Consider the following 25,855-nt stretch of genomic DNA (forward strand, 5'->3'; position numbering starts at 1 on the left):
AGACGCTGTTTGGGACATGGGATTCTCGGACCTGGCGCGATCTAGGGGCGGGAAAGGTGAGCGGTGGTCGGTAAAGAGGGTGAAGAGGAGGGCTCTACGAGGAGACACATGACTTTTTTTACGATTTGATTTGCTCAACTGGCGCCCATTGATGGTGTGGCACATGAATTAGAAGGATCGGAGGATATCCGCGTTTCTTTCTCTCTTTCACTTGATCTTCCATCTCTTTGCATTCATCTGTGCTTTGAAGTGGCGGCTGACGATTCTTTCGTCCGGAGTTTGCTCTATACTCCAGGACAAGTAAGACCATCTTCCTTTTCACCTGTGCTCTTCGCGAGGGGATATCCCTTCCACCTCTCATCCCGTCTCTGCCGGTCATCCTCCCCGCGGCCGTCTAAGCCACCGTCTCGGCCGCGGCCAGATCGCCACCGAAGACGCACCGACGGATCGAATCCCAGTGCCCGCCCCCGACCAACAGCAATAACCAGAGCAAACGCCGGGACAATTGGTCGTCATTCTGCTTTACCAAAGAGCAGGCGCAGGCGTTTCTAATTCAGTAGCGACCAAGAGGGGACTGGAGATAGCGCGTCACGCTTTCTCGCCTGCTCGTTTGGGTACCCAGGTTAGAAGACAAGATTCTCACTTTACCGACTTTAGGGACGGGGCTCAGCTGCGCAAGGCCACTTGACTCGGACTTTTGACTTGTGATTATCCCCATTCTCTCAGACACACCGAGGCAAAGCGAAGGATCCCGCTCGACACCGAACGCCTGGGTACACAGGACCACCAGGACGCCTCGTTTCTTGCTTCCTGTGTTCCCCGCTTGTCACACACGAACTTGTTCTCCTGACAGACCGCTTCATCGTTTCTTGGCGACGAGTTTCCTCGTGCCTGAAAGAAAGGTAACCTTATTAAGCCAGCCAAGAGATTCAGAGGAGGAGTTCCCTTCCTATTTCCTGGTTCCTACCAATCCACTCTCTTGCAGAGCGCTAGACTTGGCTCCCGAACTGTTCGAAGATTGGCTGCTGGTAGAAAGTTTAACGATACCCACGCCAAGAACCCCGAATCTGGGTAGACGGAGAAGACCTTATTCGCGAATCTCAGCCCAACAACACGCAGAAGGCAGAACGACACAGGCGGGAACTAGGAGTTACAGTGGAACATCTTGAATGCTTCGTTCAAAATGGGCTGGTTTGACCGCAAAAAGGCCGTCAAGCATGGCCCCGAGCCAGTCAAACCAGTGCCGGTGAACAACCACCACCACCAAAACATAAATCCTTCTCAATACCATGCACCACCACATCCACCCACGCAACAATCTTCAAGATATGCTACCTCGACGACGCAGACGCCGCCGTACTGGCAGTCTCAGCCGGGCAGCCAGGGACAATATCAACATCCCCCGCCTCCATATCGCCATCCACAATCACAGCATCATCATCAACAGCAGCAGCAGACTCATCGCCCGCAAGGCTGGTCACAGCAATACCCACAGCAACAGCATCAACAACCCATCGTGGTGAACCAGCACTACTACCTCCACCCACCACCCTCACACCTCGCCCTCCCCGCGCCGCCAGGATCCGGACCGCCGACGACGACAACTGCGACAGGACATCCCATCGGCCTAGACAAATTCACCGGCTCCATGGTGACCATCGCCAAAGACTTTACGTCCCCCAATTTCCTCGAGGAGCCGAATTTCCACCCGCACGCCACGCAGCTCATCAACTCCACCGCTGCGTGCGTCGATCAGATTGCGGGGTGTTTCAATGATGTTATGACGCTGATTGATCGGGACCGGATGGTGGGCAACGAGAAGGCTTTGTTCACGTACCAGAATGGCGGTGGTGGAAGCGGAGCGGTGCAGCAGACCACTTCCCCGGGGGATGCTAAGAGGAGCGGCGGAAGCGGAGGGAGAGGCGAGAAGAGCGGACAGAGGAAGAAGAGTAAAGAATCTTCTTCCCCTGGGTCAAAGGGCCAGTCTGCGGCTGTGGCGACGTGTGTGGTGTCGGGGGGTTACTTTGCCAAAGTCGAGTTATACGCCAACTCGAAGTTGCCGATGAACCTCCCGCCCCTGAGACTGTGAGTTCATAGAGTCCTCATCATTACTCGCGATCCTTGGAAGTAGACGAACTGACACATCACCCCCAGATACATGCCCACCTGGCCCCTCCTCTGCATGGCCGCCCAATACGCAGAACGCGTCTACGACCACCCCAAAGGCGCCGAGCGCGACGCCCACGTCTCAGCAGACTGGAAAACCGGCACAAAAGCAATGGTCATCAAGTCGGTCCCCATGGACCACATGAACACCATCGTCTTCGCCATCCGCGGCTCCGCCACCTTCATGGACTGGGCCGTCAACCTCAACACGGCGCCCGCCTCGCCCGAGGGCTTCCTCGACGACGCGGGGAACTCGTGCCACGCTGGGTTTCTGGCGGTGGCGCGCAAGATGGTGAAGCCCGTCGCGGCGCGGCTGCGGCAGTTGCTGGAGGAAGACCCGGGGCGGGCGGCGTATAGTTTGTTGATTACGGGGCATTCTGCGGGCGGTGCGGTGGCGAGCTTGTTGTATGCGCATATGGTGTCTACGTCGGCCCGGGCGGGGAGCGAGTTGAATGCGTTGACGGTGTGTTTTAAGAGGGTGCATTGCGTTACGTTTGGGACGCCGCCTGTGAGTTTGTTGCCGTTGAAGAGGCCTGAGAGGGCGGAGCTGAGGAAGAGCTTGTTCTTGACGTTTGTGAATGAGGGGGATCCGATTGCGAGGGCGGATAAGGCGTATGTGAAGAGTTTGTTGGAGTTGTATGCCAGTCCGGCGCCGTCGGTGACGGGCTCTGTTTCTGGAGGTGGTAGTGGTTGTGACTCTGGAGGGGATAAGAAGGGAAGGTTGGCTGCCAAGGCGAGCAAGATGTCGTTGAGGAACAAGGAGAGTAAGATGTCGCTGGCTCCGCATGCGTCTGGTAAGGAGTCGGATAGGAACAGGGAGAGGAGGAAGAGGGAGGAGAGCGGCAAACCGGTGTGGCGTCTTCCGCCCGGGACGCTGAGTTCGCCGGGGAGGATCGTCGTGTTGCGGAGCGGGGACCCGAAGGCGAGGCCGAGGGACCGGAAGACGGTGGCGGAGAGGCTTGATGAGGGCGTCGTTGCGCAGACTGTGTCTGATGAGGAGCTGAGGGGTGTGATTTGGGGGGATCCGGTCTGCCATGTCATGAAATTGTATTCGGGCCGGATTGAGACGTTGGCTGTAGGAGCTGTTACCGGGAGGCAGAAGTAGATGATAAGGCTGGTACCAGCAAGAGATGGGCGATGGTGGTAGACGGATGGGTTTCATGAGGCGTTTGGGTTTGGTGATACCATTGCTTACTTATAGTTTGGATACCTCTTATGAGTTATGAGATATGAATAAGGTACATTCCACTACAGTATCGATGATTTGGTTTTAGGAGTTGAGCGGATGCTCACTGTGGCGGTGCCGTTTGATACAACCCTTGTCAAAAGAAGAGGCCGAACTTTTTTATGAATGAAAGTTCTTGAACAGCAAAGAGAGGCGAGTCCAGTTGCTAGATTTCGAACCTGAGCACTACTCTTGTCGTGACTATGAGGGTTGTGGGTTGCTTCATCATCCGTGCCTCGTTTCTTCTGACGCCCTTCTCGAGTGATGTGTAGAAGAGATATTGCATATGCCGAGAGGAAAACGGGGAATCATAATTTATGAAGAGTAGGAGAGTTCCATATTCTACGATTTTCTACAGGTTCAGTTCAATAGAATAGCGACTGACAAAGGGAAGTAAATCACGCGTGAGTGACGGAGAACAGAAAGGCGTGTTTATTACCTCGGTTCGCTAGACGCTAAAGCCTGTTTGCCCCAGCATATTGATGCTGCTTGTCCTTCACGAGGATCTGGCAGGCCGCGGGAAGCTCTTGATGACAGGTTCAGTAGCGGCTGGGGAGTGAAACACGCTCACGAATGAAAAGACAAATGGTGCGCAAATAATGGGAAATATCTTGATGTTTATTCAAGTTGAATCGTTCAACCCGCTGTCTTAGATTCCAATACTGTCCTGACCATCCGACCATATTCCCGAATAGACGGTGAGTAAGATGTATGAACCCCTCGAAGCCCCATCTCCATCTTTCGAAATCGAGAGAGAAAATGTCGTAACGTTATACAACGTAAACGTGAGCCTCCCTGTCACTGAGGTTCAACCCTAGTATTCGTCCTCGTCCCCTTCCTCATCCCCGGATTCGCCCTCATCCGCCAAGTTCATAAACATGCCATTCTCATCGTCTTCCTCATCCTCATCCTCCTCGTCTTCGAGGTCATCGTCTTCGCTACCGACGATACTGCCCTCAGGTTCGTCCTCTGATTCGGAGGCAATCGGATTTCGTCTGCGATGCGTCATGAGTTTCTGCGCGAGAGACATCGCCTTGGGAGGCGCTTCCTCCTCTTCCTCTGAGCTCTCTTCCCCAGACTCTTCCTCGTCTTCGGATACCGGGTTATCGCGGCGGTTGCGAGCGAGCTTTTCAGCCAAAGATAATGGTTTCTTCGCGCTCTCTTCTTCGTCCTCCGAGTCTGAGCCTTCGCGTGTTTCCATATTGGCAATATCAGCCCCGCCTTCATCGTCATCTTCGTCCTCATCGTCAGAGGGGAGGACCCGTGCACGACGACCGGTAGGCTTTGCGGGTTTCTCCGCAGCTTCCTCTTCGTCGTCGTCCTCGTCATCTGATAGAACAACGCGACCCCGGCGACTCGTGGGTTGAGAAGGCTGCTCCTCATCCCCTTCATCTTCATCATCGGAAATAACCACTGGACCACGTCGATTTGCGCTGCGGCGTGAGTCCTCTGCCTCTTCCTCCTCGCCTGATTCTTCGTCCTCGTCAGACGATGCGACTTGTCGTCTCCTCCTTCCTCCGCGAGGCTTGTCGTCTTCTCCTGATTCCGGCTCCGGGCTGGACCAGTGAGCCGCGGGGTTTCTAGGGCCGTTGCCATCGAAGAGCGTGCTGTCCTCGTCTGCGAGTGGAGAGAACCCGCCATAGTCTGACACACCCCCGCCTCCCTCCTCATCATCGCTTGCTTGCTGCGTGTCGATGAGTAAGTCGTCTTCATCTTCATCTACAGACTCCTCGTGAATGCTTCCATCATCGATTCCCTCGCTTTCGTACTCGTTCTGGTCCGAGGAGTCGTCCGAGTCTTCTTCTGAGTCGTCTCCCGATTCGTCTTCCTTGTCGTCTTCCGAACCGTCAGCAGCGGGTTTGTCTCCATCAGCAACCCCGTGTTTCGCCCGAAAGGCGTCGAATCGGTCTGCTGCATCCCAGCCAAAGCACTGCATGGGCCAATAATTGACTTCTTCCAGCCGCTCAGCTTCACCCGATTTCAGGTGGAGCGAGCCCTCCTCCACCATGTCGAACAATTCTGTGAAGAGATCAATCCATATCTCATCCTTGGACAGATTCTTCTTCAATGCGAATTCGCGATTCTGCGGCTGTGTGAGATCTGGCCAGCAGTACACAAAATGAATATCTTCGCCAATGTCCACATCCTTTCGCAATTGCTGGATCTCGCAATTGTGAATTAGATCCGACGCACACCACCTCAACCTATGCGGTATGCGCCTGTCATTATGCCACTGGAAATCGAATAGGTTCTTGAGATTAGGAAAGGCCAGAAGAAGCCGTAGTTCATTGGCGTCCAGGTTAGATCCATCCATGGCCATGTTAATGATGTTCTCAGAGAAGCCGGGGACCTCGAGATTGTGGTCCCAAACGCGCTTGATGCCATTGAGGTGAACGACGTCACGTTCTTTGTTAAACCGAATGATGCGCCGACCCTCCCGGATCGCCAGGGTGTCTGGAAATGCCTTGAGAGCAATGTCTCGAGACTCGTGATGAACGCGCAACATGGCGTCTATCGCTGCAATCTGGTTCTCCAAGGTCGCGCTTTCCCAGATAGTGTCTTGCCGCGGGTTGGGTAGCACCTGAAAGGAGAAGACGCGTGGTGATGGGTCGAGATCTGGACAAAAGTACTGCCAAATGCGATGGCGAAGCTCGATAGGAAGTCTGCGAAATTCAGGAAAGAACACCCGTGGGGCCTTGCGGCGATATTCGCCCAAAATGGATGCATCTTCCGAGTCCGATTCTGATGAGTCGTCAGAGTCGCTATTCCCCTCTTCTGAAGCTTCGACGTCGAAAAAGCCCTGGCCGGGGTCGTCGCCGGCTTCTGTTCCGGATTCGCTGCCTGAGGACTCCCGGTCGGATGCATCATTTTGCATGAGGCCAACGCCATCAGGACCCGATTCGTCGGATGAGTCTGGCATGTTGGTCGATGAAGTTCCCTCGTCAGCGGGTGAGATAAGTTGCTGCCCTTGTTGAAAGACAAACAGCTGAGAAAGTGACGGCGTTGGTGAAATGAGGGTGAGACGCGACTGCCCAAGTGCAGGGGTCGAAAATTGATGCGCGCTAGGGAGCTATGGCACGTGAGTCGGTACGTATCGAAGCTTATATTCTACCCCATATCCTTCACCGAGAGCCCCACCAGGTGAAGTCAGGTGAAGGGGATCGGCTTGCCTGATGAGAAATGCACACCGAAGGCCACAATCCTTCACCGAAAGCTACTCCTGGCTCAACTTTCCCCGACAAAATGGTGATTACAACTCTCAGGAGGCACAAGCCGACAGCTGGACATCCGGCAAAAATTCTGCGACAACTATGCCACTTCTCGATGGGTCAATATCCACTGGTCCCGAATACTCGAGGCCCTCGCTTTAATCCCTATCGCCACCCAACGCGTCTAATCCTCTACAAACTCTCGACTTGCTTCCTTCCTCTCCACCATCCTCTGACATCAAAATCTTCACAATACTACTTGCTCAGCTTTGGCGATACTTGGTAGGTCGTCTGCGTCTTCACCTCTCTATAGTCCATTCTCATACTGACTCGTTCCGCTCCATCACATCTCGCTTTGGCGCTTCTCCACACCAAATCGGTCCACACTACGATGCGAGCTCCATATTCCCAAAAAATCGCGCAGCCCGTCATCTTACGGAGACACAACATCTCAACATCCCCGATGGCACAATTGGCTAGCGCGTCAGACTGTTAATCTGGAGGTTGGTGGTTCGAGCCCACCTCGGGGAGATTCAGTGGTTAGATTCCACTATATGGTTGAAGATATATTTTTTGGACCTTTTTGGAGGGCTTTGGAACTTGGTTGACTACGGGCCTACAAGCTAGGACCAATGCGAATATTTTTCCTCAGGAAGTTGAGAGCTCGAAGAGCACACAATACTAGGAGACACTTGCTTGGGTAGGATGACACGGTCCGGGTCTCTTGCCGTTGTGCTCATATTGAATGAATCGTGCTGTCCTCTCGATCGGCAATGGCAGTTAGGCCGCTTCTTCTTTGTAGCTCGATATGTTGGTATGGCCTGTTTATTACAAGTACAGAATGGCATGTCGTCCGGTACGGAGGTAGCTGGTAATTCACCGCCACCAAGAGAGCCATTGCCATCCATTGTGCCCGAGCGGTTTGTTCGCACATACTGGCCTGCAGAATCGAGGGAATACTAAGTATCGCTGTTGTCGAGAGAATTGTTGACCAAATAGGCGCCGTGGTAATACGCACGGATTCTCCAGGGTCCATCGCTCTATGGCGGACTTTCGAGCTTTACTTGCTTGTTATCTTCCCTAGTTCTCCCGCTGATCCTCAAACGAGACGTGCTATATCTTTTTGATCGAGGGCGTATCCTGAACTCAGTGCGAACTGCAATGGCAGGCGATACGGTCGGATGCGTAGCCGATGTCGAACGGGCAGGTTATGGAATAGAACGTGGGAGGTGTCGGGCCGCTGGAGACGACAAATGATAGTACCTCCTAGGTAGCGCTCGTGGAATCGAGTATATTGCTATTGATTGGTAAACCTGAAGAGTATCAACATGTGACAAAATCGAACACCTCCATTTCCTCTTCAATGACTAGTTTCTGGATAAAGATGCGGTTCGAGACTATTACTCGGAGCCTCGATGACGCGAAGCTGACGATTTGACTCGACTGGTTTTCCGTGACACTTGACACCCTGACTGAAGCTGGTATCAAAACGGCAGATTGTTTACTGAAAAGCCTTCACAGATAACTTCGATTTCTGAACATAGAAAGTGTAGTTGATCGGGAGCTTACCACGCAACGCCCATGAGAATGATCACTCCAGGAAGCAAGTGTTCAAGGAGAATGCCCTTATTCCCACAGATTGTAGAGCCGAGTTTCGCCTTGTAAGCGTCGATTGGTCTGAATATGTGGATACCAGGACCAGATAGGAAGTTACTTCCCACCAATCACTTATTGCATCGCAAGCAAAAAGAGCAACTCCATGTTGAGGTCGAGGCTACTCATGTGGACGGCTTCACAGAATGGAAACGCGCGACAGTCAACACCAATCTATGATTTCTTGAATCATTGTCTGCGAATTGGGCATATGAGACTCGTCGGTATTTCGCATCGCTTTCGCTGAACCTCGAAGGTCAACCGAGGGTTCTTCGAATTCAGACCTTCATCGGCGTATGAGGGATTCGAGGAAGTTGGCAGTACCAGAAGTTTGTGACCACGAATTTGAATCAATCTATTTCCGAAGTTTGAACATATCGTTGTGTACCAGATCACTTCTTTGTTCAACTATTCTTTCCAAATGAACAGGATCGGGGGGCTTTCGTGCTGAATGAATGGTGCATTTCCGTATCCGTTCGTACTAATCGTATCTGTTCGTATTCGGAAGACTTCGTCCGTCGTAATTCAAAACCGTACAACATCGTCTCAACTCTTTCCATGGTCGTACTATGTCTGCAGTCGTCAATATGTTCAACAGCACCCTCAAGACCTGAGAACAGCAATCAAGCCAGCCCCGGCAGCAAGATAGGCGAGGAGTTGTCGATGAATGTCGAGACTCGCCCCCTCTGATCGCTCGTCCGTCTTCTCCGCCTTGATAACAATTCGATGCTCCTCCAAAAGCTTGTCGTTGACGGGGAAGATCCTGAACTGCGTGTATGGGCCCACGGCCCCCATGAGGAGTCCGGCGGCGAGGTTGAAGGGGAACGCGGGACTTGCGATGCCGTCTGGTATTTCTCGTTAGCCGTTATGTTGTTTTCTCTTTTTAATAATGGGAGAGGTCTGTTCGTCTGTTTAAAGTTGCGGGAGCTGTAGTAGAAAGGGCAGGGTAGAATCCAGATTAGGAGGTGGACGGGAGGCGAATGTAAGGAAAGTGGGCGCGCACCGTTCCATGCCAGGAAGCCAAAAACGGCGGCCGTGCCGACAACCATTGCGGGGCCGTACACTCGGCCAAAGTCCCAGCCTCGGAACCAGAGCTTTACGAGGGTGTCCTTGTCATTGAGTTTGAGGATGCTGTGCATGGCAATTTTGTCTGTCCCGAATTGGTAGCCTATAGATGACCTTAGCCTCCCACGGTTCCGGAATTCGATGGGGTTTTGATCAGATAATTATCACGGTACCGGCGAGATGAGTGACGCCTAGTAGGTTGACGAGCTGGAGCACTCGAGTCCATTGAATAAAGTCCGTCATGGTCTACTAGGTACGGTATGTGGGTATTAGCCGCGGTACAGTTCGTCATCGGTTCTGTAAAATCGAGGCTCGGAGATCTGCTTATGGTCGTCTCGAGCCGAGGAAAATTTCGAGAGTATTACTTTCGTTATCGCAAATTATTCATCGACTGTGTCGGAGACTTTCGCTTGCAACTGTATACTCCCTTGAGGCGCGGTGACCGATCTGCCAGTGCCATTTCAATGCGGCAAGTGATGGCGGCAGACGTCTAATTTGACTATGAATTCTCTATCCCACCTGGGCCAGGGGCAAGTCCACCCAGGCCGTCCACCTTGGGCTTCTGTTGTGCATAAAGCCTTGGAAGCATGCGGTCACCGCGCCACCCCACCCCACTAGGTCCAGAGGGGGAAAATTATCCCGCCTCATCCCACCGGCACACTAGGCCCGAAACCCCCTTGATGATCAGTGTTGGCCCAGTGGGATGCCGAGTGGGCGCCGCCGCAGCAAAATTGCGCCGACGGAAAGGGAGAGAGAAAGTGAGAAAAATAGAGCAGCATTGTGGTCGGAGGCCGTGGTGAGCCAGGCTCTGGGTTGTGGTATAGCCGGTAGGTTCGTGATGTTTGTCGAGGCGCTGCATAGTATGGTCTGTATGAAATTGCGTACGAGTTAGTATAGTCGAGTTGAAAAGAAGCTTTACGTCATAGCAAATCGAACGCTACCAGTGTACCAATTTTTCCAGTATCCTTTTTCGTCTTGTTTATTTCGCATTGAATGCCATCCCATCCTAGCCGGAACCTGGAAAAACATTCGTATCCTTCAACGGATCGAGAACAAACGGCTTCACGTTCTCTATAAACTCCTTGTCGCTCTCAGACCCTCGTAAACACCAGCACCAAATTGCCATACCCAAACACCGGTCCCAGGAGAGCAGCGGGACGAGTGCCTTGTTGTCCATCGTGAGGCTCGCCTTTTCGCACATTTTGCTAATCATCAGCACCTCTTCGTCGCCGGTATTCGCGTCGAGCAGCGCGGGATCTGTCGGCACCATGCCGTACCAGTGCGCCGCGGGCCCATCCCACATCATCAACGGCAGCGGTATTTTTACCCTGAGCATGCCCGGCTCTGCGTTGCGGGATAGGCGTAACGCCGGATGTATTGTAATGAATATTGTTTGGAGGATTAGATGTAGCTTGAACTGGAAGACAGCGAGACTGTACGTGAATAGAGTTAGCCATGACTCGTGTATTACTGAGGTTGAGAAAAACTATGCCATCGGGAATAGACTGATTCTTCTAGTTGCTAGGAAAAACAAGTTGAAGAGGATACAGTTGTTTCTATCCTTCTGTCCCCGTCTTTCTTGGCGTAGTGATATATCAAGAGAAGGAGCATTGGCTTACCGTTGATATAATTCTTTAAAGATCCAGGGGTATCCACTATGCCCACAGAGCTGCGACCCTAGGTTGATCTTTGACTGATCGTATACTCCCGTAGCTTTGAACGTCTCGAGTAACATGGCGTGTGTCATCATCACGTTGTCCATGGACTGGTCCGCTCGATACGGCACGAGTATTGTCGAGATCAGCATGGCTTGGAAAATTGGGAGCAAATCCATCCGTGGCGAGAGCATGCCTTGTCTTGACTGCTCCAGTAGATCAAGCTGTAACGACGATTAGCACAAGACACTTATTTACGAATAGGTTGCCAGACACAACGACAAACGTCCGTGTATCTGGCAAGGACCCCCGTCCAAGCGTAAGTATGCAAGCAGAAGACCAGAGGATATCACATAGTCTGGTAAACAACAGATAACAATACCAACTTACAAGCTTGTTTCCTGTTTCTACCAGGAGGCTATCGTGGAACTTGATAGCTAGATTCCTGGCATCAGGCCACGAAGCGAACCATAGCCCAACCGTCATGACGGCCTGCATCAACAACTTGGGTTGTGCCGTCGTCTCGAACGTCTCCCGGTGCAGCAGCGGCCACTGGGGATGGAACTTAGTAAAGTAAATACTCTGCAGCTGGAGCCTCATGGCCTCGTCCAGGATGGATCCCGGGGTGGTGAAGTCGAGGGTGTCGGACATCGTCGTCATCGGCATGGGCCCAGCCGACATCATCGCATGCGAGGTAGTAGTCATGCCGGTGGGCGGACGCTGCGGATGCTGATGCTGATGCTGATGCTGCATGCTCGGCGCTGTCATCGGGTGGCCGCCGTGGTCGGGCAAGACCATGGAGTTCGCGGGCGGCGTGCAGCCCGAGGTCGGTAGGCCGGAGGAGCTGGACGGCGAGGAGGAAGACCGGTCCGTCAGCGACTTGCTGCCGCCGCGAGGCTGGGGCCATTCGCACGATTTCCCCTTGTCATTGCATGTTGAGCAGGTGGGTTGCTGACCATCGCATCTGGTCTTTGTCCGGTGGCATGGAACGCAGGCTTGTGCTACGCGGGTTGGCGGGGCTGAAGGGCCATGTAGTACCATATGTCTACGGAGGGTATCTCTACAATTTTGTTAGAAAATTCCCCGCGGTTACTTATTCATTTTCGCGCGGGATCCAGAATCCGATCGACATCGACAAACGATAGTCAGTCCACGAAAAGCGTCTCGGGAATGCAACCCGATGGACGCGACAGGTGACAAGACAAATAGTGTCAGAGACACCACGTACTAGGGAGGGGATGGGTTGTTTGTCAACCACCCATAGTCATACATACCCTCTTGTAAACTTGGTACCGCATGATGGACAGGAAAATGAAGGCGTTGCAGAGTGCTCTTTTTTGTGGCGTGTGAGGTGTTCCTTACGAAGATAGGAGCGGCCGCAGCCTTCATGGTCGCAGGTGAAGGGCATTCTGGGGACCTCCAACGCAAGGAAGGGATAGATCCATTGCCCTGGAAGTAGTTGCCGGCGGGTTAACTAGATCTAAAAGAGGTTGCTTGAGAAGGGGGTCGGAAAGCCACCCGGAGCAAGCAGAGCAGAGATAGGATAGGATAGGTTAAAGAGGGCTAAAGGCTTAGGTAGTCTGGTCCAGGTCCAGGTCCAGGTCTTGTGTGTGTGTGTGTGTGTGTGTGTGCCGCGTGCGTGGAGAGTGTGTGGGCGTTATGTTGGGTGTTCGGACGTGGACTTCGCTTGATTCCGCCGTACGCTTAGCTCTTGGACGAGACGACTATGCTTGCCAGGAGGCCGGGGACTAGGACTACCTAGGAGGGAGATGACTGAGGTGGACGGTGGAAGGGGGGGAGTCAAGGCTAAACCTTCCTCGGCAGTTGGATGCGCCTATGCTCGCCAACGATTGGTTGGGCGTCCGTCTGGCCCATCTTTAGGCCCCATTACTCAGCCGGTGGGATACCGAGATAAATGGGGCCTCTACCGCCGGAGCGGGGCCACCGGGCGCCGAGCCTATGTGTGCGTCCGCCGGTACACCGGTAGGATAACGGTAAGCAACAGCGGAGGGCCCGGACTTGATGAATAATGATGGCTATAGGCAGATTCTCATGGCCTTTCTGTATAATATGAATGGGGGATCGCCCTATACAGAAGAGTTGCAGATGCCCTCACATCACTAGAGAGACATAATCATCGGCATTCTACCACTCAAAGTCTTTAGCCTACGGATACTTCAGACACGCTTTATCAATCAAGCCCCCTTGTTCTGTAGAAAACTTTACAACCTGAGACAACCTATCAAGTCGACAAAAATAAACCATGACTACGGCTACCCTGAAGAATATTGCCGTTATTGGAGTAAGCCACACTCAACCTACTCTTTACAGATTGCATGAGCCACGAATCGTGGATCCCTCGATTTCCCTTTGCCCCTACACTACGGATACACTATCCTTACATTACTAAACGCTTACGGTTACTCCGTACCTGTACCCCTAACAAAGCCTAACATAGGCAGCCCGATCAAACTGCACTGCACTGACCACCGTACCACCCATCCCATACTTACTACCCGACCTTAGGGCACCGGCGACCTCGGGCATGTCATAGTCGACCAACTCGCTGCCGCCGGCATCTTTAACCTTGTCGTCATCACCCGGGGTTCCAACGCCAAGACTTTTCCCCCGGGAATAAAGACTGTCGCAGCTGACTATGAATCATTGGACGACTTGACCGTTGCTTTCCGCGGGTTTGATGCTGTCGTCTGCGTCGTCCCAGGCCACCTCGAAGCCCTCCTCTTGCGCATCCTTGAGGCTGCCATCGCCGCCAAGGTAAAGCGCTTCATTCCCTCGGAGTTCGGCTCCGACCATCGGAATCCGAGTGCGGGATCTGTACCCCTCTCAGCTTCCAAGATTCGAGTCGATGAGGCGCTCCAGAAGGCAGCCGAGATAGGGCAAATCGAGTATACAAGCATCCTCGGCGGGCCCTGGATCGAATGGATCATGACTTGCGACACCGGCATGTGCCTCCCCAAACAAAAATTCTACATCCATGAGGATGGCAACGTTCGATTTGGGCTGAGCACGCGCAAGGCGTTTGGCGACGCGGTTGTGGGCGTGCTCAAACGACCCGACGCGACCAGGAACCAGATCTTGACGATCGAGGTGATCAACCTGACGCAGAACCGGATCATGGAGCTAGTCAAGGAAGCTCTGCCCGATATAGACATTGAAGTCATCAAAGTCAGCACGAAGGAGCGCTACGAGCGGGGCGTGCAGAAGCTCCTCTCTGGGGTTTTTGACGCGTCCGTCATCGAAGATATCGTCTTGCGATTCGTCTATGACCCTGAGCTCCAGCTCACTTTCGACACAAATGCCACCAACGAATTGCTCGGGGTCCAGAGGATGACCGAAGCGGAATTCAAGGAGCTTGTCAAGACCTTGGCATAAGATAGCTCAGAGGTTGAGGCTTTCGCGCGCGGGCTCCTCGACATAAATCCGACGGGATTCAGTGCCGGTGCCTTGCCACGCGAGTAAGCTCTTCATTAAGCTAGCTGTCATAGGCTAAATGTCATAGTAGACTCTAGAGGTTGGGGTCGCAATCTGACCAAGCAGACTAGGCGAATACCACTACACCTGAACTGTGCAAGTGAACCTGGAAGAACTATCAGCCCAGTGTCTACCCATCTTCTTATCCCATTGTCAAAAAGCATAGCGGAAGTGCTAACCTCTTCTGGTAACCCATGCGTCTTTAGGCCCAAGTCTTTAGGGCTTTTGCCGTAGAGGCCTTGGGCTTGGCTTGGTTCGTTAGAGTTGGCCGTGAGCACCGACCTCCGATGGGGTTTTTGGGTTTTCTCCTTTGTCACCCTTTTTTCCCTCTTTTCCCTTTTTGCTTCGTCGGTAAGTGGGTGGAAGGTTCCCGAGCGACCCGCACGACAGACTTGACACAGGGCGGTCAGATGAAGCTTAAATTAAAGACAGCCGCAGCGCCAACATCCTCCCAGTGCCGGCCGGATGGTAACATGACCGGACTTGGTGAACCGTGGCGCCGTATGCCGTCCAGTCAGCCTTACATATCAACCATAAACAGACTAATGAACGCCATGACGCGCAACGGGAGTAAGGGATGGATGACCAAACATCTTTTTTTCTTTCTATTCTCATACCTTGCCTCTGCCCGTCCACCTCGGCAGGCAAAGCATCGGACGTAGAGCCAGTCTGAAGCGTCCGTTGGCGAGATAAATGTAGCCTGAAACTGTAACGGGCATGTAAGCTGAAAAGCTATGTCGTTTGCTATCGGCGCGTAAGACCCATCTCGTCTGAAACCAAGAAAGAGTCCCACGGACGGCGCAACGTGTAGTCGTCGGTAGGTACGTGGTCTCATTGGTCAGTACCAAGATCTAGTAATGTACAATAAGCCTCCCCCCTTTTGCCCAAATGCTATATACATCTATAAGTATATTTTCTTTCTTCAACAAGAACTCGGAACTTTTTGCGCTCTGTGCATACCAATCCGCTTTCAGCACATATGCCTTAGTAGGTGTAGCGGAACGACTTGTTCTCCTTGTCGGTCATCGACTGCCAGTTCTCGGGGGCCATGTAAGCGTCCTCGGACTGCTTGATGGCGCCGCGGCGCTTGTTCTCGTAGCGGTAGTAGGCGTACAGCGCCAGGGTGACGAGAGCGCAGCCGGCCTGGGTACCCATGACGGCGATCTTGGCCGGGCGGTACTCGGGCGCGTCCTTGGCCTGGAAGGTCTGGGGTCCGATGATATTGCCAAGCGAGAAGGAGCCGGAGACGATGGCGGCGGCGAAGGCACGCTTGGTGGCACCTCCAAAGTTGGCAGCAGTCCACTGCATAACATGTCAGTCGTGATGTCCACAGGCTACATGGTCTTACGTCTTTCAAGACTCGGATGCCTCGGGACTCAGAGGTGTACTTACGGCGTAGAAGACGGTCAAGGGAGCAACCACGGCGTTGACGAGGTAGATGCCGGCCAAGCAACCGGAGCGGTTGCTAACGGGAAGGAAAGACATGAGAGCGCCACCGATGATGCTGAGCAGGGTTAGTATTTTGCTTTTTCTTCGGACGCTAGATTCACTGTTGACTCACGCTGGGATGATGCAGGCGACGATCCAGGCCCACCGGTTGGACGTGTGACGAATTCCGTAGCCGACGAGGAGAGTGAAGAAGATGCTCACAACACCGGAGGGCATGTTCATCAGAGCGGCGTGCTTGGAGTCATAGCCGAGGTTGCGGATGAGGGTCGCAGAGTAGGTGGTGACAACACCGCTAGAAACGGACAGCTGTGGAAAGGGTCAGCGAAACTCAAACTACACATATTTGAAAATTACACGGGATGGTACGCACGAGAACAACGGCGACGACCATGAGGTACATCTGGGGGTCCATGAGAGCCTCGAGGATCTGCTTGGGGCGGAACTTGCGGCTCTCGATGCCCGTCTGGTTGACGCTGACGTGCTTCAGCAGAGCAACCTTTTCCGTGTCACTCAGCCAGCGGGCCTGCATGGGCGTGTCCGGCACGAAGAGGACGGTGCAGATGCCAATGGTGACGGTCAGGCAGCCGAGGACGACGAACATGATGCGCCAGCCGGCGAGACCCGCGCCGGGAGCGATGTGCTGGAAGCCGTAGGAGACGGCGCCGCCGAGGATCTGGCCGAGGCCGAGACCGAGGTACCAGAAGGAGAAGCGTGGGGCCTGCTCGGACTTGGTGTACCACTGGGCGCTGATGAGCATCAGGGAGGGGCCGATGGTGGCCTCGAAGATACCCAGGAAGATGCGGGAGACGAGGAGGGACTGGTAGTTGTGGGCGGCGGCACCGCAGGCGGTTGCGGTGCCCCAGAGGACGACATTGAGGCCCAACCACTTGGCCGCGGGGACCATTTGGAGGAAGTAGACTGTGGGAGGATATTATGTTAGTCTCAATGTCTTGCGCTTTCCTTTTGCAGACTGTGCTCATGGTCCGAGTTTTGATGGTTCGTGTCTCTTCAACGTTCGACTTTCTCTATCACCTTCGAGCTTCTCCAGAGTCTCTACGTCGTTCGTGTCTCTCTTTTCTTGCTTTTCTTCCGGTGGTATGGGGAATGAGATGGGGTAAGGCTTACTGTTGGGGATCTCAAAGCAGAGAAGACCGACAAAGAGGAAAGTGGCAATGTTGGAGAACTCGTTGCCGACGAGCTTTAGGTCCTTGCTCAAGCCCATGACGGCGGCGTACTAATTGTCAGATATCACATTAGCATTGGGTCGCGTGGTGACTCTGTGAGAGACAAGTCCGGGTCGCAAAAGCAAGCAGGCCGCTCAGACATGAGCTGGATGATAGAGAGGTTGTAGTGGGAGAAGAGATCTTCGAAGACCACGTGGAAGGTACTCACGTTGAGAATGACCTTGTCAAGAAACTGCATGGTATAGCAGAGGAACATGAGGGGAACGAGGCGCCAGTCGATCTTGCGTCTGAGCGCGTTCATGTCCACGGAGCTCGTGTCGGTGCCGGCATCGCGATGGTCATTGAGGAACTTCCACGCGGCGTCGATGTTGCCCGTGTCAGCGTGGGAGTCGGACGAGGCGGCCGAGCTCACAAAGTCCTGAGGGTTCTTCTCGTCGACGGACATGTTTGCTTTATATATATGTCTTGTCTTGCTTTAGACGCCGGTAGGTGTAAGACGGTAGGATGAGAGAATAAGCAAAACAACGGGAAGAAATGTGACCCGTTCTCGATTACTACCTTAGCACTCAGTAGCGGGAAGGAGATGCCAAAAGCAAAGTTGGTCCGTTGTCTGGTGATCGACGACGAGGCGCGCACAGGCTTCCGCTGCGGGACTGAAGGCTAAAGAAGGTTGGATTGGGGGGTGGTAGTCGAGATTTCTGATCTGATATCCGCGCAGGCGTCAGATGGAAAAGAAAAAGGTAAAAGAAATAAAACGGGATGAAGAGGAGGGGAAAGTCGCAATGAAAAGGAGGAAAAGCAAGGAGTGACAATAGTCGATTCGACTGATTAGTAGTTCGTCCAGTAAAAGGGACCCCGCCAGGAGATGTGTACAAGAATGGTATCAGAACCACCACCACGCAGTCCACAAGTTACAATACTTGAACAAGAATATCTTGTTGGAACTTGGATGATGAGGAGCAGCTGCAGGAAAGGAGGAGGGCTAGACAAGACGAGCAACGTGCTACCTGCGTGCTGCAGGTCTCACCTAAGTACATATCACCCCATGTCGACGCAAGTATTATCACTTTTCCCTCCCAAAAATCGACCACACCAACAGCTTAGCGTACCGTACGGCGCAGCTCCCCGATCCCCGCCTGCAGCATGCAAGGTTTGCGTAGTCGGAGCAGGGGACCGGGGGGACCCCTAACTCACGAGAAAGAAGACTGGGGCCCGATCCCCGGTGGCCGATGCATGCAACCTGGACCTCCAGTTCGAGAACGAGGGATATCCGGTCTGGCGAGCGATGGATCTTGACGAGTTACTCCTCCAGGCTCCTCCTCTGCCAAAGTACGAAGTGCTCCATAGACAAGTGGAAGTGGTGGCATATCCGTACCTCTCAGCCCAGGACTGGATCCAGGTGAAGCCAGAACCCGGCCTCCTACGGCTTGTTCACCCCATTAGAAAAGGCCCATTGAAGAGGCCCTGTCCCATTCATATCCGGCCGCATCACCTCTTAGCCTATGATCTGTATGCCAATACCATTCCGTTTTGCGACTTTTGCGACGATTCTGGGACTTCTAAAGCTCTTGGTTTTCGTCGGCCCGCTCTTCAGAGTGGTTTTGCGCGGGGATCCAGGCTTGATGGCGACCGTAAATAAGGGCCCCTCCTCCCCTCTCTATTAAACTGCTTCTCAAGTTATCCCCATCCGCTCATCTGCGGCCTGCTGATTCTTATCGTACATCCGAGTCATCAACCCAGAAGACATTGTCGTGATGTGGCGGGCCAACGCAGATAACTGGGAATTTTGAGAGGTCAAGCGGTATTGAGGCAGTGAGGCTCTGAGCTCTCTGCAAATGAGAGGGCAGAAAAGGGGAAAAAGTTCTCCTGCGAGCGGGGGCGTTGCGAGAAGACGGGCAGAAATGGGGGCAGTTTTTAATAATGACAAGGCGACAAGACGGGACGGTCTAGCCGACTTCTACTGGACTTGTCAAAGTGTCAATCTGGCTTCTGCCATCGAACGATGTTAATCTTTGTCGCCTGCTTTGCTGGGGTTCCAGACACACCAAAAAAGACTCAATTGCGTAGGAAGTTCCGCATTTACACACACAACACAGTAGTAGACTTTCGGGAAGAGAAACTTTCAACTGTCAACCTTCGCCTCGGCGCCAACACAATAGTCAACAGAGCAGAAAAAGCCAGGGCCACGAACGGTGGAAGTTTGACAGTTACCGTCCGTGGTCCGTTCAGACCTTGCAAGTTGCCAACGACTTGCAGCAGACGCAATGCCGCTTAGCACCGCCCGCGTCCCTTTGCCGTCGCATCTTCTGTTTTTGGCCTAACCTCTCTCACTTCTCCCCTCCAAGAACCCCGGCGCGTTGGCCGTCGTAGGCTGTTGCACCATGGTACCACGGTTGGCGTTGCTAACCCAAGCCAGCCGCTGTCTTTCCGTGGTCGCATTTGGTAACTTCTGAAAGTATTCTCCCGAAGAGCAATTTTGTTCCGTGGAAGTTTTTCTGTCCCGAAGTAACCACACGCATTTTGGAGTACCACGCCAGCCACACCCCCCTCCTCTTCGGATGGTACTCCGGACGGCATGATGGAGAACGACCGAAGCCAGCCCAGTCCCGGCCCCAGGAAGAAGAAATAATGTAATTCGGAAACCAGACTTGGGAGGCTTGGCAAAGCTTTAAGCGTGTAGCAGCCAGAAACCCAGAAAGAAGATGATGCATCAAATCGCAAGAAAAGGGAACGATGCAGCGATGCACTCGCTGCGGAGCCTCTTGCGGTGATCCCCCAAACACTTTGTCTTTCCCGCGCTTCCGTGACCTACCTTCCTCTTCTTTGGAAGCTTCTCACATTTCATGTTGCCCAGCGTCACATTCGATTTACGAATAACCCGAAGACAGTCCACCCCTCATTACTGCGTATGGCGTGGCATCACTGTATCTCCCTTCCCATGGCAACTTTTTTCCCGGCCGTCGCCCCATGCCCGATGGATGAAGGTCCCTGGCGGAGCCTGGTCATTGGGCCAGTGGCCGAGCATCGAGACATTAACAAGGCCATGCCAGCACCAGGTCCCAAAACCCTATCACATTGCACGGATTCCATCCAGACTGGCCCAATCCTTGCGGTGGTTGAGACAATTTGAGGAGCGATTGCCTTTGCCAGACAAGGCATCCCAGATTCCCCCTTCTGCCTTGTCACTTGTGAGCTTTCTTGACCTGCCCCAAATGTCGTGACCTGCGAGCTTTTCAGGGTGTCGAAGCAGCAAGACCAGGCGGGGACACTCTCTCGACTCCTCGTAAGGATAGAGCAGGTATCCGTACCCCATAGCTTGTTCGTTTCTTTTCTACTTTCCAAAGTTCCCAGAAGCTCGGAGCACGCATACGCAAAGCGACTGGCTCATATTTTCTTGTTCCTTGTGGATAATGTGATGTTCCCAGCTAGCAAAAGGCAAGGTGAAGGGGCCATGCTGCACCACTCATCACACACATAGTGTTCAACGCCACGCACACATCCCACGCGCGAGCGGGCGGTAGAAGACCGCACCGCACCACACGACGTAATAAAGATTAAAGTGGCCAACCGCCCCCCTAGTTTCTGGGCCGTTCAACGTTCGCGGATGCTGTTTGTGTATTGCTACTCTCCACCAAATTCATAAAGTGTCCCTTGCTTTCGACCTGCAGGCTGGGATCTTATTTTACCAGTCGGCTGGTCGCCTCCCCCCTCCTCCCCATCCCTCGCTTCTCCCCTGAGTCCAAGTCCCCTTAACCTCCGTTGGCCTTTTTATTCCTATCCCCCATTCGAGCCCGGTTTTATACTACGCCGTTGGTCCCGCGTTTATTTGGTCTTGGTTTTCTTGTTGGAACTCGGAAACTTCGTTGGACGTCAAATCGTGTTGGTTGCAAGCCACAGTTACACACCACATCGCGGCAACGCTAGACGAGTCACGAAAGACCTCGGCGTTCTTCATCGGGAAGTTTTGTTGGACTTGTCTTGGATTTACGACTCAGCGCCACGCAGCCGCTGCACCAACGGTTTTATTTCATAAATCGCCGCCATGGGCTGGGTTCTCAACGCAACGCCCGAGGTCGAGGCCATATCGCAATGGCCGACCATCATCGCCGTCGTCATCGTCCTCTCGGTACTTTCAGTCATCGTCGTGGGGTCTCGAATCTGGATACGATTTTCTGCACGTGGTCTGGCTGCCGATGACTGGATGTCGGTTTTATCCGAAGTATTTGCTCTCATCTATTCCGGCCTTACCATTGCACGTAAGTATCACGTCAAAAGTTTGAATTTGTTTCCCACCAATGATTCTAATACGTTGTATCAGAAACAAGATATGGCCTCGGTTTGCCCATCAAGCTTAGACCAAAGGACAATCTGGTTTTATACACGCGTATCAACTTTGCAGGTCGCCCATTTTATCAACTGGGCATCAGCTTTTTCAAAATTGCCCTGTTGATCAGTTATCTCCGCCTCCTCAAGGGCACCGACCAGAAGAACTACCGCCGCATCGTCTGGTTGACAATCATCTTGGTTTTCATCGCACATTTGGGGTGCTCGTTCTCACTAATCTTTGCCTGCACGCCCGTCGACAAGTCATGGAACCCTCTCAAGGCTGGCACTTGTCTGCCCGCGGGCCCGTCCTTCACCGCATACGCCGTTGTCACCATTGTCTCCGACGTCGTTGTGGCAGTACTACCCATCCCGGTGCTGTTGAAGCTTAACGTTCGAGTGGAGAAGAAGGCTGGTCTCATTGCAATTTTCCTGCTCGGCTTGTTCACGACGCTCTGCTCTATCCTGCGATACCTCGAGATCAACCGCATTCAATACGGCGACGGCAACTCAACGATGCTGGTCCTGTGGGGCACCATTGAATTTAACGTTGGCGTAAGTTTTCTCCCGGAGAAGCGGCCGCGAGCGCTTCCCGTTTCCCGTGTCTTCCGGTGAACCAAAATGGCTAATGAATATGGGCAGAATATCGTGTCTTCACTTCCATTCCTGGCACCCGTATGCATGAAGAAGGCCAAGAACTATCGCTCAAAATACTCTGGAGGCTCGTCGCACGGACGAAGCCACCTGAAAGGCGGGGAGCGGTACAAGCTCAGCGAGATGAACCACGACAAGTCCGTCTTCGCCTCGGCAAACCACAGCAAGGGCGACAACGGCAGCGAGGAGAACATTCTGCCCGGCAACATTATGAAGTCGGTGACGTACAGCGTCCAGGTCGACGACAGGGTGGACAGCAAATCAGGCATGCATGGTGGGATAAACGGCGGCACGCGACGGAGGGATTCGCGAGATTCAGATGTGTAAGAGGGGGGGCATTACGCATCAGCACAATTTCAAAAGCATAAAAATCATTCAAATGGCGAGAATGTAAGATGATAATGTGTAAAAGGGACTTATTTTTTTGGGAAGAAAAGCATCGTATTCGTTGGATCGATTGTAAGGCGTCGGAGGCGCTGGACACACGAAGCTTGAGATGTTTTGTTCATTAGCAGCGATCACTTCCTCTTGAGGACTTCTTTTTTCGGAATCCGGTTGAGGACCTAACGGAAGCGCACCGCATCGCATCATCACTCGTTCGCTTCTGCAGAGAATGATACCCTCGATCGCAAGCCGGCGGGAACAAGATGGGGGGAAACCTGGTAATCACCACAGCACGGGCAAGGCACAGCACAGGCACAGCACAGGGCTCTCATCTTGCTGATCTCTCTCCACCGCGGTGGAGGGAGCACAACAGACCGGGGTGGTTGGTAGGTGGTGGGCGGACGGTTACGTGTCAAGAAATCACCCCATCACCCCGTACATCCCACAACACGATGCTGATCCCCATTCCCGAGAACACGGTGTACGCGATCTTTCTTGTCTGTGTTTATATCATGATTGAATCAATTAGACTAGACAGATTATTAAAGCTACAGGTGGGCTATCCGCAAGTTCCATAGTCCATTTACTCTTCATCAAACTGAAGCTTCATCTCCCGCTTGCTGAGGAGCGGACTCATAGGGCTAATCTTGGGCCAGTCGTGCGCATCCATGCAGGCCCGCCGCGACGCCAACACGCCGGGTCGGGCTCTGGAGACCACGGCATCTTCGTAAATGTTCAGAACGGCTCGAAGGTCCGCGAGGTTGTTGTTGTTGCCGCTCAACTTGGACCCAACGGTCTCTGCGAAGTCGAGAACGTCGAGAATGGCGTGGTTGGCACCCTCGCCTCTGTCTGTGCGTGCCGTCAGCCATACGTCCTTGTCTATTTGAGACGAACCACCCTCAAGGGTATGGTAGATAGAGAGGCCAAGAAACCCAGAGTTCAATGCCGAACGAAACGTCTCGGAGAAAATGGGCAAACGAGGAGATTTGTCAACCAAAAGAAGGCACGGGTACTGGTCAACTTACACATCGCCATCGCATGAAAGGCATCACCCATCAACACAACCCTCCCCTTGGACCTTAACCCCTTTGGTGGAGGGAAGTCGTAGAGGTCGAGGTGTTTCACGTCAGTGTCAGCGGGAATGCCGAGTGCAAGGGAACGAAACGGCTCCGACCACCCTTCGGCAAACGACCTGATGAGCTCGACCTTGCCGGCGTCCGTCTGCGGATAGCCGACCGGCTCCGGCTTACCCAGAAAGCCCGGACGATCCGGCCATGAGACGCACAGTTGGCAGCTGTACTTGCCTGTGCTGTCGTCGTTGTTTCCAGGGGCGTCAAGCACTGCAGTTTAGGGGAAAGTGTGTAATTAGCCTTTTGTTCTATCTTCTTTGGGCTTATTCATTTTTCCGCCCTGCGTACAAGTGCGCGCAAGATAGAAAGTCAATGATAGGAAGACGACGATGGAGGAGGAAGGGGAGGTGAGGGTCTCCGCCCCAACGTAGCACTCTCGGCTCAGGGACAACCCTGGATCGGTAGAGAGAGAAGATCTCGCTTTCGTCTTGATCGGGTATCAAGAGCCACTCTCGTAAGATGAAGAATAGAGAAAAGATCGGATACTACTCCCTACGCTCTGATCATAAAACCAAGAAAAGGGAGTAACTTACTGCTGAGATAGAGAAAGGTATCATTCCGAGATGATGCACCTTGCAGAAAAAAGGGGTCGAGCTTCCGGATCGGCTCCATCTCTTCGGGAGTCAATTGCAACTTGAGGCCAAGCACCCGGACCGGGATCCGGTGTCTCTCGTGTTGTTCCGGGAAGAGCTGGCGCCGGACACGGGAGGGCCCCCCATCGCAGGCAATGAGCACGCGACCGGCCACCGAGCTGCCGTCTTCGAAGTAGACAGCGACACCGGTTTCATTTTCTTCGTATCTCGTGAAGCCCTTCCCCCACTGCGACTGCTACTTAGCACGGGAGTTGTTGACGGAGCATTGCCAAGTGCCCAGTATTCAACCAAGGAATGCAGGTGGGTTTTCCAAGGGAGAGCAAACATACCTGAATATCGATATCTGTAGCCACCAAACGGCGCAACCGCTCCCTCGTAACTCTAATCCTCAGACTTTCCGGGGCGCGTGGGCTGGCACCTTTCAGCTCGGCAGTGCTCAAATCGAAGAAGGGAAACGCAGATGCCTCACCCCTAGCGACGGCAGCCTGGTCAACATAGGCCTCGGGCAGCCGCGCAACAAGATCGTCTGGCAGCAAGGATCGCAGCGCAGGGAGAGACCAGTGCAGCGTCAGGCCCCAACCGACGCCGCGGGTCGTGAGGTCCGTGTCGCGCTCGTAGATACGGTAGGGGATGTTGTTCTTGCGGAGATACTGCGCGAGCAGCAGGCCGCTGACACCCGCGCCGACGATGATGACGGGGAGGGGTCCTTGCTGTGAGATTGCCATGGCTGCTGAGGTGCTCTGTGCTGGACTGGGCTGTTCCTTTCTTTGTTGGGCCGCTGGGCAGCTTGTTTGCTTGGAGCGTGCGTTTTCTTGTGGCTTGCCCGTTGGACGAATAATTGGTCTAGGAGAGAGAGAGGCTAGGGGGCGTGTATAACTTTGACCAGGCCTCTTTTCTTTTTTACAACGGCTGAAAACGATGGACGATAAGTCAGAATTCTATGCAACAACAGTGGCGGCAGTGCGGCAAGCAGGCAAATGAAACGAGCAAGAGAGCAACGGCACCAATGAGATGCAGTAATAATGTAATTGTATGTATGGTAACCGGCCTGGGCGCGGAACACATCTCTCAGAACTCTCCCACCAGGCTCTGCACCCTCAGCCCAAAGGGCTTCACATCCGATGCAAGAGGAGCCGAAAGTCATCCAATTTCACGCAACCAGACCGCGGTCCATCCTCGACCTTCATCGAACCACCCCCACTGAGGTACTCTTTTTGAACCGAAAACTCTAATCCCACTTCCCTTGACCCCTGCTTGGGGGAATCGCCTGATGTCGGGGGCCACCAGCAAGGATAGTCCAGCCAGAGACACCCATGGGGCGGGAGGATCGCCGGAGACCTCCCCCCCGGGCGCCAACTGTGCCACACACACACCAAGAGCCTAGGAGAGACGCCGTCGACGGGCAAGTCTGGGTCTCTGGGTCTCCCATCCCCTCCCTTCCAACGGGCGCTGTTCCTTCAGCGGCACACACCTACTTCGTACAGGCAAACAACAGGCACTGGCACACTAGGGAAGAGGGCGGGAGCGCGGGAGGGAGCGAGGGGGAGGAGAAAAAGGCTTAACAAACCCGTTTTGTTTGCTTGCCAAATGTCTGTGCCACAACGGAACGGTGCGCAGTCGTCGCCGCTACCACACCCCGGTCCGACAAGCAAACGGCAGTTTCAACCACACTT

At 53.5% G+C, this 25,855-nt stretch overlaps 9 protein-coding genes and 1 non-coding gene across 10 annotated transcripts; 5 read left to right on the forward strand and 5 right to left on the reverse strand.

Moving 5' to 3' along the window:
- The first annotated feature begins 951 nt into the window (after nt 1-951).
- On the forward strand, nt 952-3,451 carry BDZ83DRAFT_175294 (uncharacterized protein). Its single transcript, XM_060501487.1, has 2 exons — nt 952-2,085; nt 2,155-3,451. The coding sequence occupies exons 1-2, from the start codon at nt 1,184-1,186 to the stop codon at nt 3,269-3,271; spliced, it is 2,019 nt and encodes a 672-aa protein (XP_060358100.1). The 5' UTR covers nt 952-1,183; the 3' UTR covers nt 3,272-3,451.
- A 450-nt stretch (nt 3,452-3,901) lies between these two features.
- BDZ83DRAFT_642728 (uncharacterized protein) lies at nt 3,902-6,394 on the reverse strand. The gene has a single exon (XM_060509634.1). It carries the CDS (start codon nt 6,309-6,311, stop codon nt 4,206-4,208), a length of 2,106 nt encoding a protein of 701 aa, XP_060358101.1. The 5' UTR covers nt 6,312-6,394; the 3' UTR covers nt 3,902-4,205.
- Nucleotides 6,395-7,057: 663 nt separating this feature from the next.
- Nucleotides 7,058-7,131, forward strand: BDZ83DRAFT_t306. Its single transcript has one exon. It is a non-coding gene; the product is annotated as a tRNA-Asn (tRNA).
- A 1,243-nt stretch (nt 7,132-8,374) lies between these two features.
- Nucleotides 8,375-9,733, reverse strand: BDZ83DRAFT_175304 (uncharacterized protein). Its single transcript, XM_060501488.1, has 3 exons — nt 9,492-9,733; nt 9,257-9,421; nt 8,375-9,098 (listed from the first exon to the last, which is right to left on the reverse strand). The coding sequence occupies exons 1-3, from the start codon at nt 9,559-9,561 to the stop codon at nt 8,857-8,859; spliced, it is 477 nt and encodes a 158-aa protein (XP_060358102.1). The 5' UTR covers nt 9,562-9,733; the 3' UTR covers nt 8,375-8,856.
- A 591-nt stretch (nt 9,734-10,324) lies between these two features.
- On the reverse strand, nt 10,325-12,014 carry BDZ83DRAFT_724535 (early growth response protein 1 is a zinc-finger protein; the record flags this gene model as incomplete). Its single annotated transcript, XM_060512670.1, has 5 exons — nt 10,325-10,416; nt 10,447-10,507; nt 10,538-10,751; nt 10,938-11,197; nt 11,364-12,014. 5 exons carry the CDS (start codon nt 12,012-12,014, stop codon nt 10,325-10,327), a joined length of 1,278 nt encoding a protein of 425 aa, XP_060358103.1.
- A 1,069-nt stretch (nt 12,015-13,083) lies between these two features.
- Nucleotides 13,084-14,519, forward strand: BDZ83DRAFT_642751 (uncharacterized protein). The gene is made up of 3 exons (XM_060509635.1): nt 13,084-13,275; nt 13,500-14,449; nt 14,497-14,519. The coding sequence occupies exons 1-2, from the start codon at nt 13,237-13,239 to the stop codon at nt 14,364-14,366; spliced, it is 906 nt and encodes a 301-aa protein (XP_060358104.1). The 5' UTR covers nt 13,084-13,236; the 3' UTR covers nt 14,367-14,449; nt 14,497-14,519.
- A 62-nt stretch (nt 14,520-14,581) lies between these two features.
- On the forward strand, nt 14,582-15,240 carry BDZ83DRAFT_175391 (uncharacterized protein). The gene has a single exon (XM_060501489.1). The coding sequence runs from the start codon at nt 14,753-14,755 to the stop codon at nt 15,125-15,127; it is 375 nt and encodes a 124-aa protein (XP_060358105.1). The 5' UTR covers nt 14,582-14,752; the 3' UTR covers nt 15,128-15,240.
- A 209-nt stretch (nt 15,241-15,449) lies between these two features.
- Nucleotides 15,450-17,543, reverse strand: BDZ83DRAFT_657686 (major facilitator superfamily transporter; the record flags this gene model as incomplete). Its single annotated transcript, XM_060510982.1, has 6 exons — nt 15,450-15,767; nt 15,858-15,969; nt 16,027-16,220; nt 16,285-16,832; nt 16,947-17,148; nt 17,307-17,543. 6 exons carry the CDS (start codon nt 17,541-17,543, stop codon nt 15,450-15,452), a joined length of 1,611 nt encoding a protein of 536 aa, XP_060358106.1.
- Nucleotides 17,544-21,140: 3,597 nt separating this feature from the next.
- BDZ83DRAFT_593128 lies at nt 21,141-22,402 on the forward strand (the record flags this gene model as incomplete). The annotated part of the gene is made up of 3 exons (XM_060506596.1): nt 21,141-21,354; nt 21,417-21,976; nt 22,064-22,402. The coding sequence occupies 3 exons, from the start codon at nt 21,141-21,143 to the stop codon at nt 22,400-22,402; spliced, it is 1,113 nt and encodes a 370-aa protein (XP_060358107.1).
- A 559-nt stretch (nt 22,403-22,961) lies between these two features.
- Nucleotides 22,962-25,278, reverse strand: BDZ83DRAFT_642765 (FAD binding domain-containing protein). Its single transcript, XM_060509636.1, has 4 exons — nt 24,512-25,278; nt 24,123-24,408; nt 23,485-23,799; nt 22,962-23,308 (listed from the first exon to the last, which is right to left on the reverse strand). Exons 1-4 carry the CDS (start codon nt 24,905-24,907, stop codon nt 23,043-23,045), a joined length of 1,263 nt encoding a protein of 420 aa, XP_060358108.1. The 5' UTR covers nt 24,908-25,278; the 3' UTR covers nt 22,962-23,042.
- Nucleotides 25,279-25,855: the final 577 nt, after the last annotated feature.

The sequence above is a fragment of the Colletotrichum acutatum genome, assembly GCF_030867785.1.
Source record: "Colletotrichum acutatum strain CBS 112980 chromosome Unknown BDZ83scaffold_206, whole genome shotgun sequence".
Taxonomy (NCBI): domain Eukaryota; kingdom Fungi; phylum Ascomycota; class Sordariomycetes; order Glomerellales; family Glomerellaceae; genus Colletotrichum; species Colletotrichum acutatum.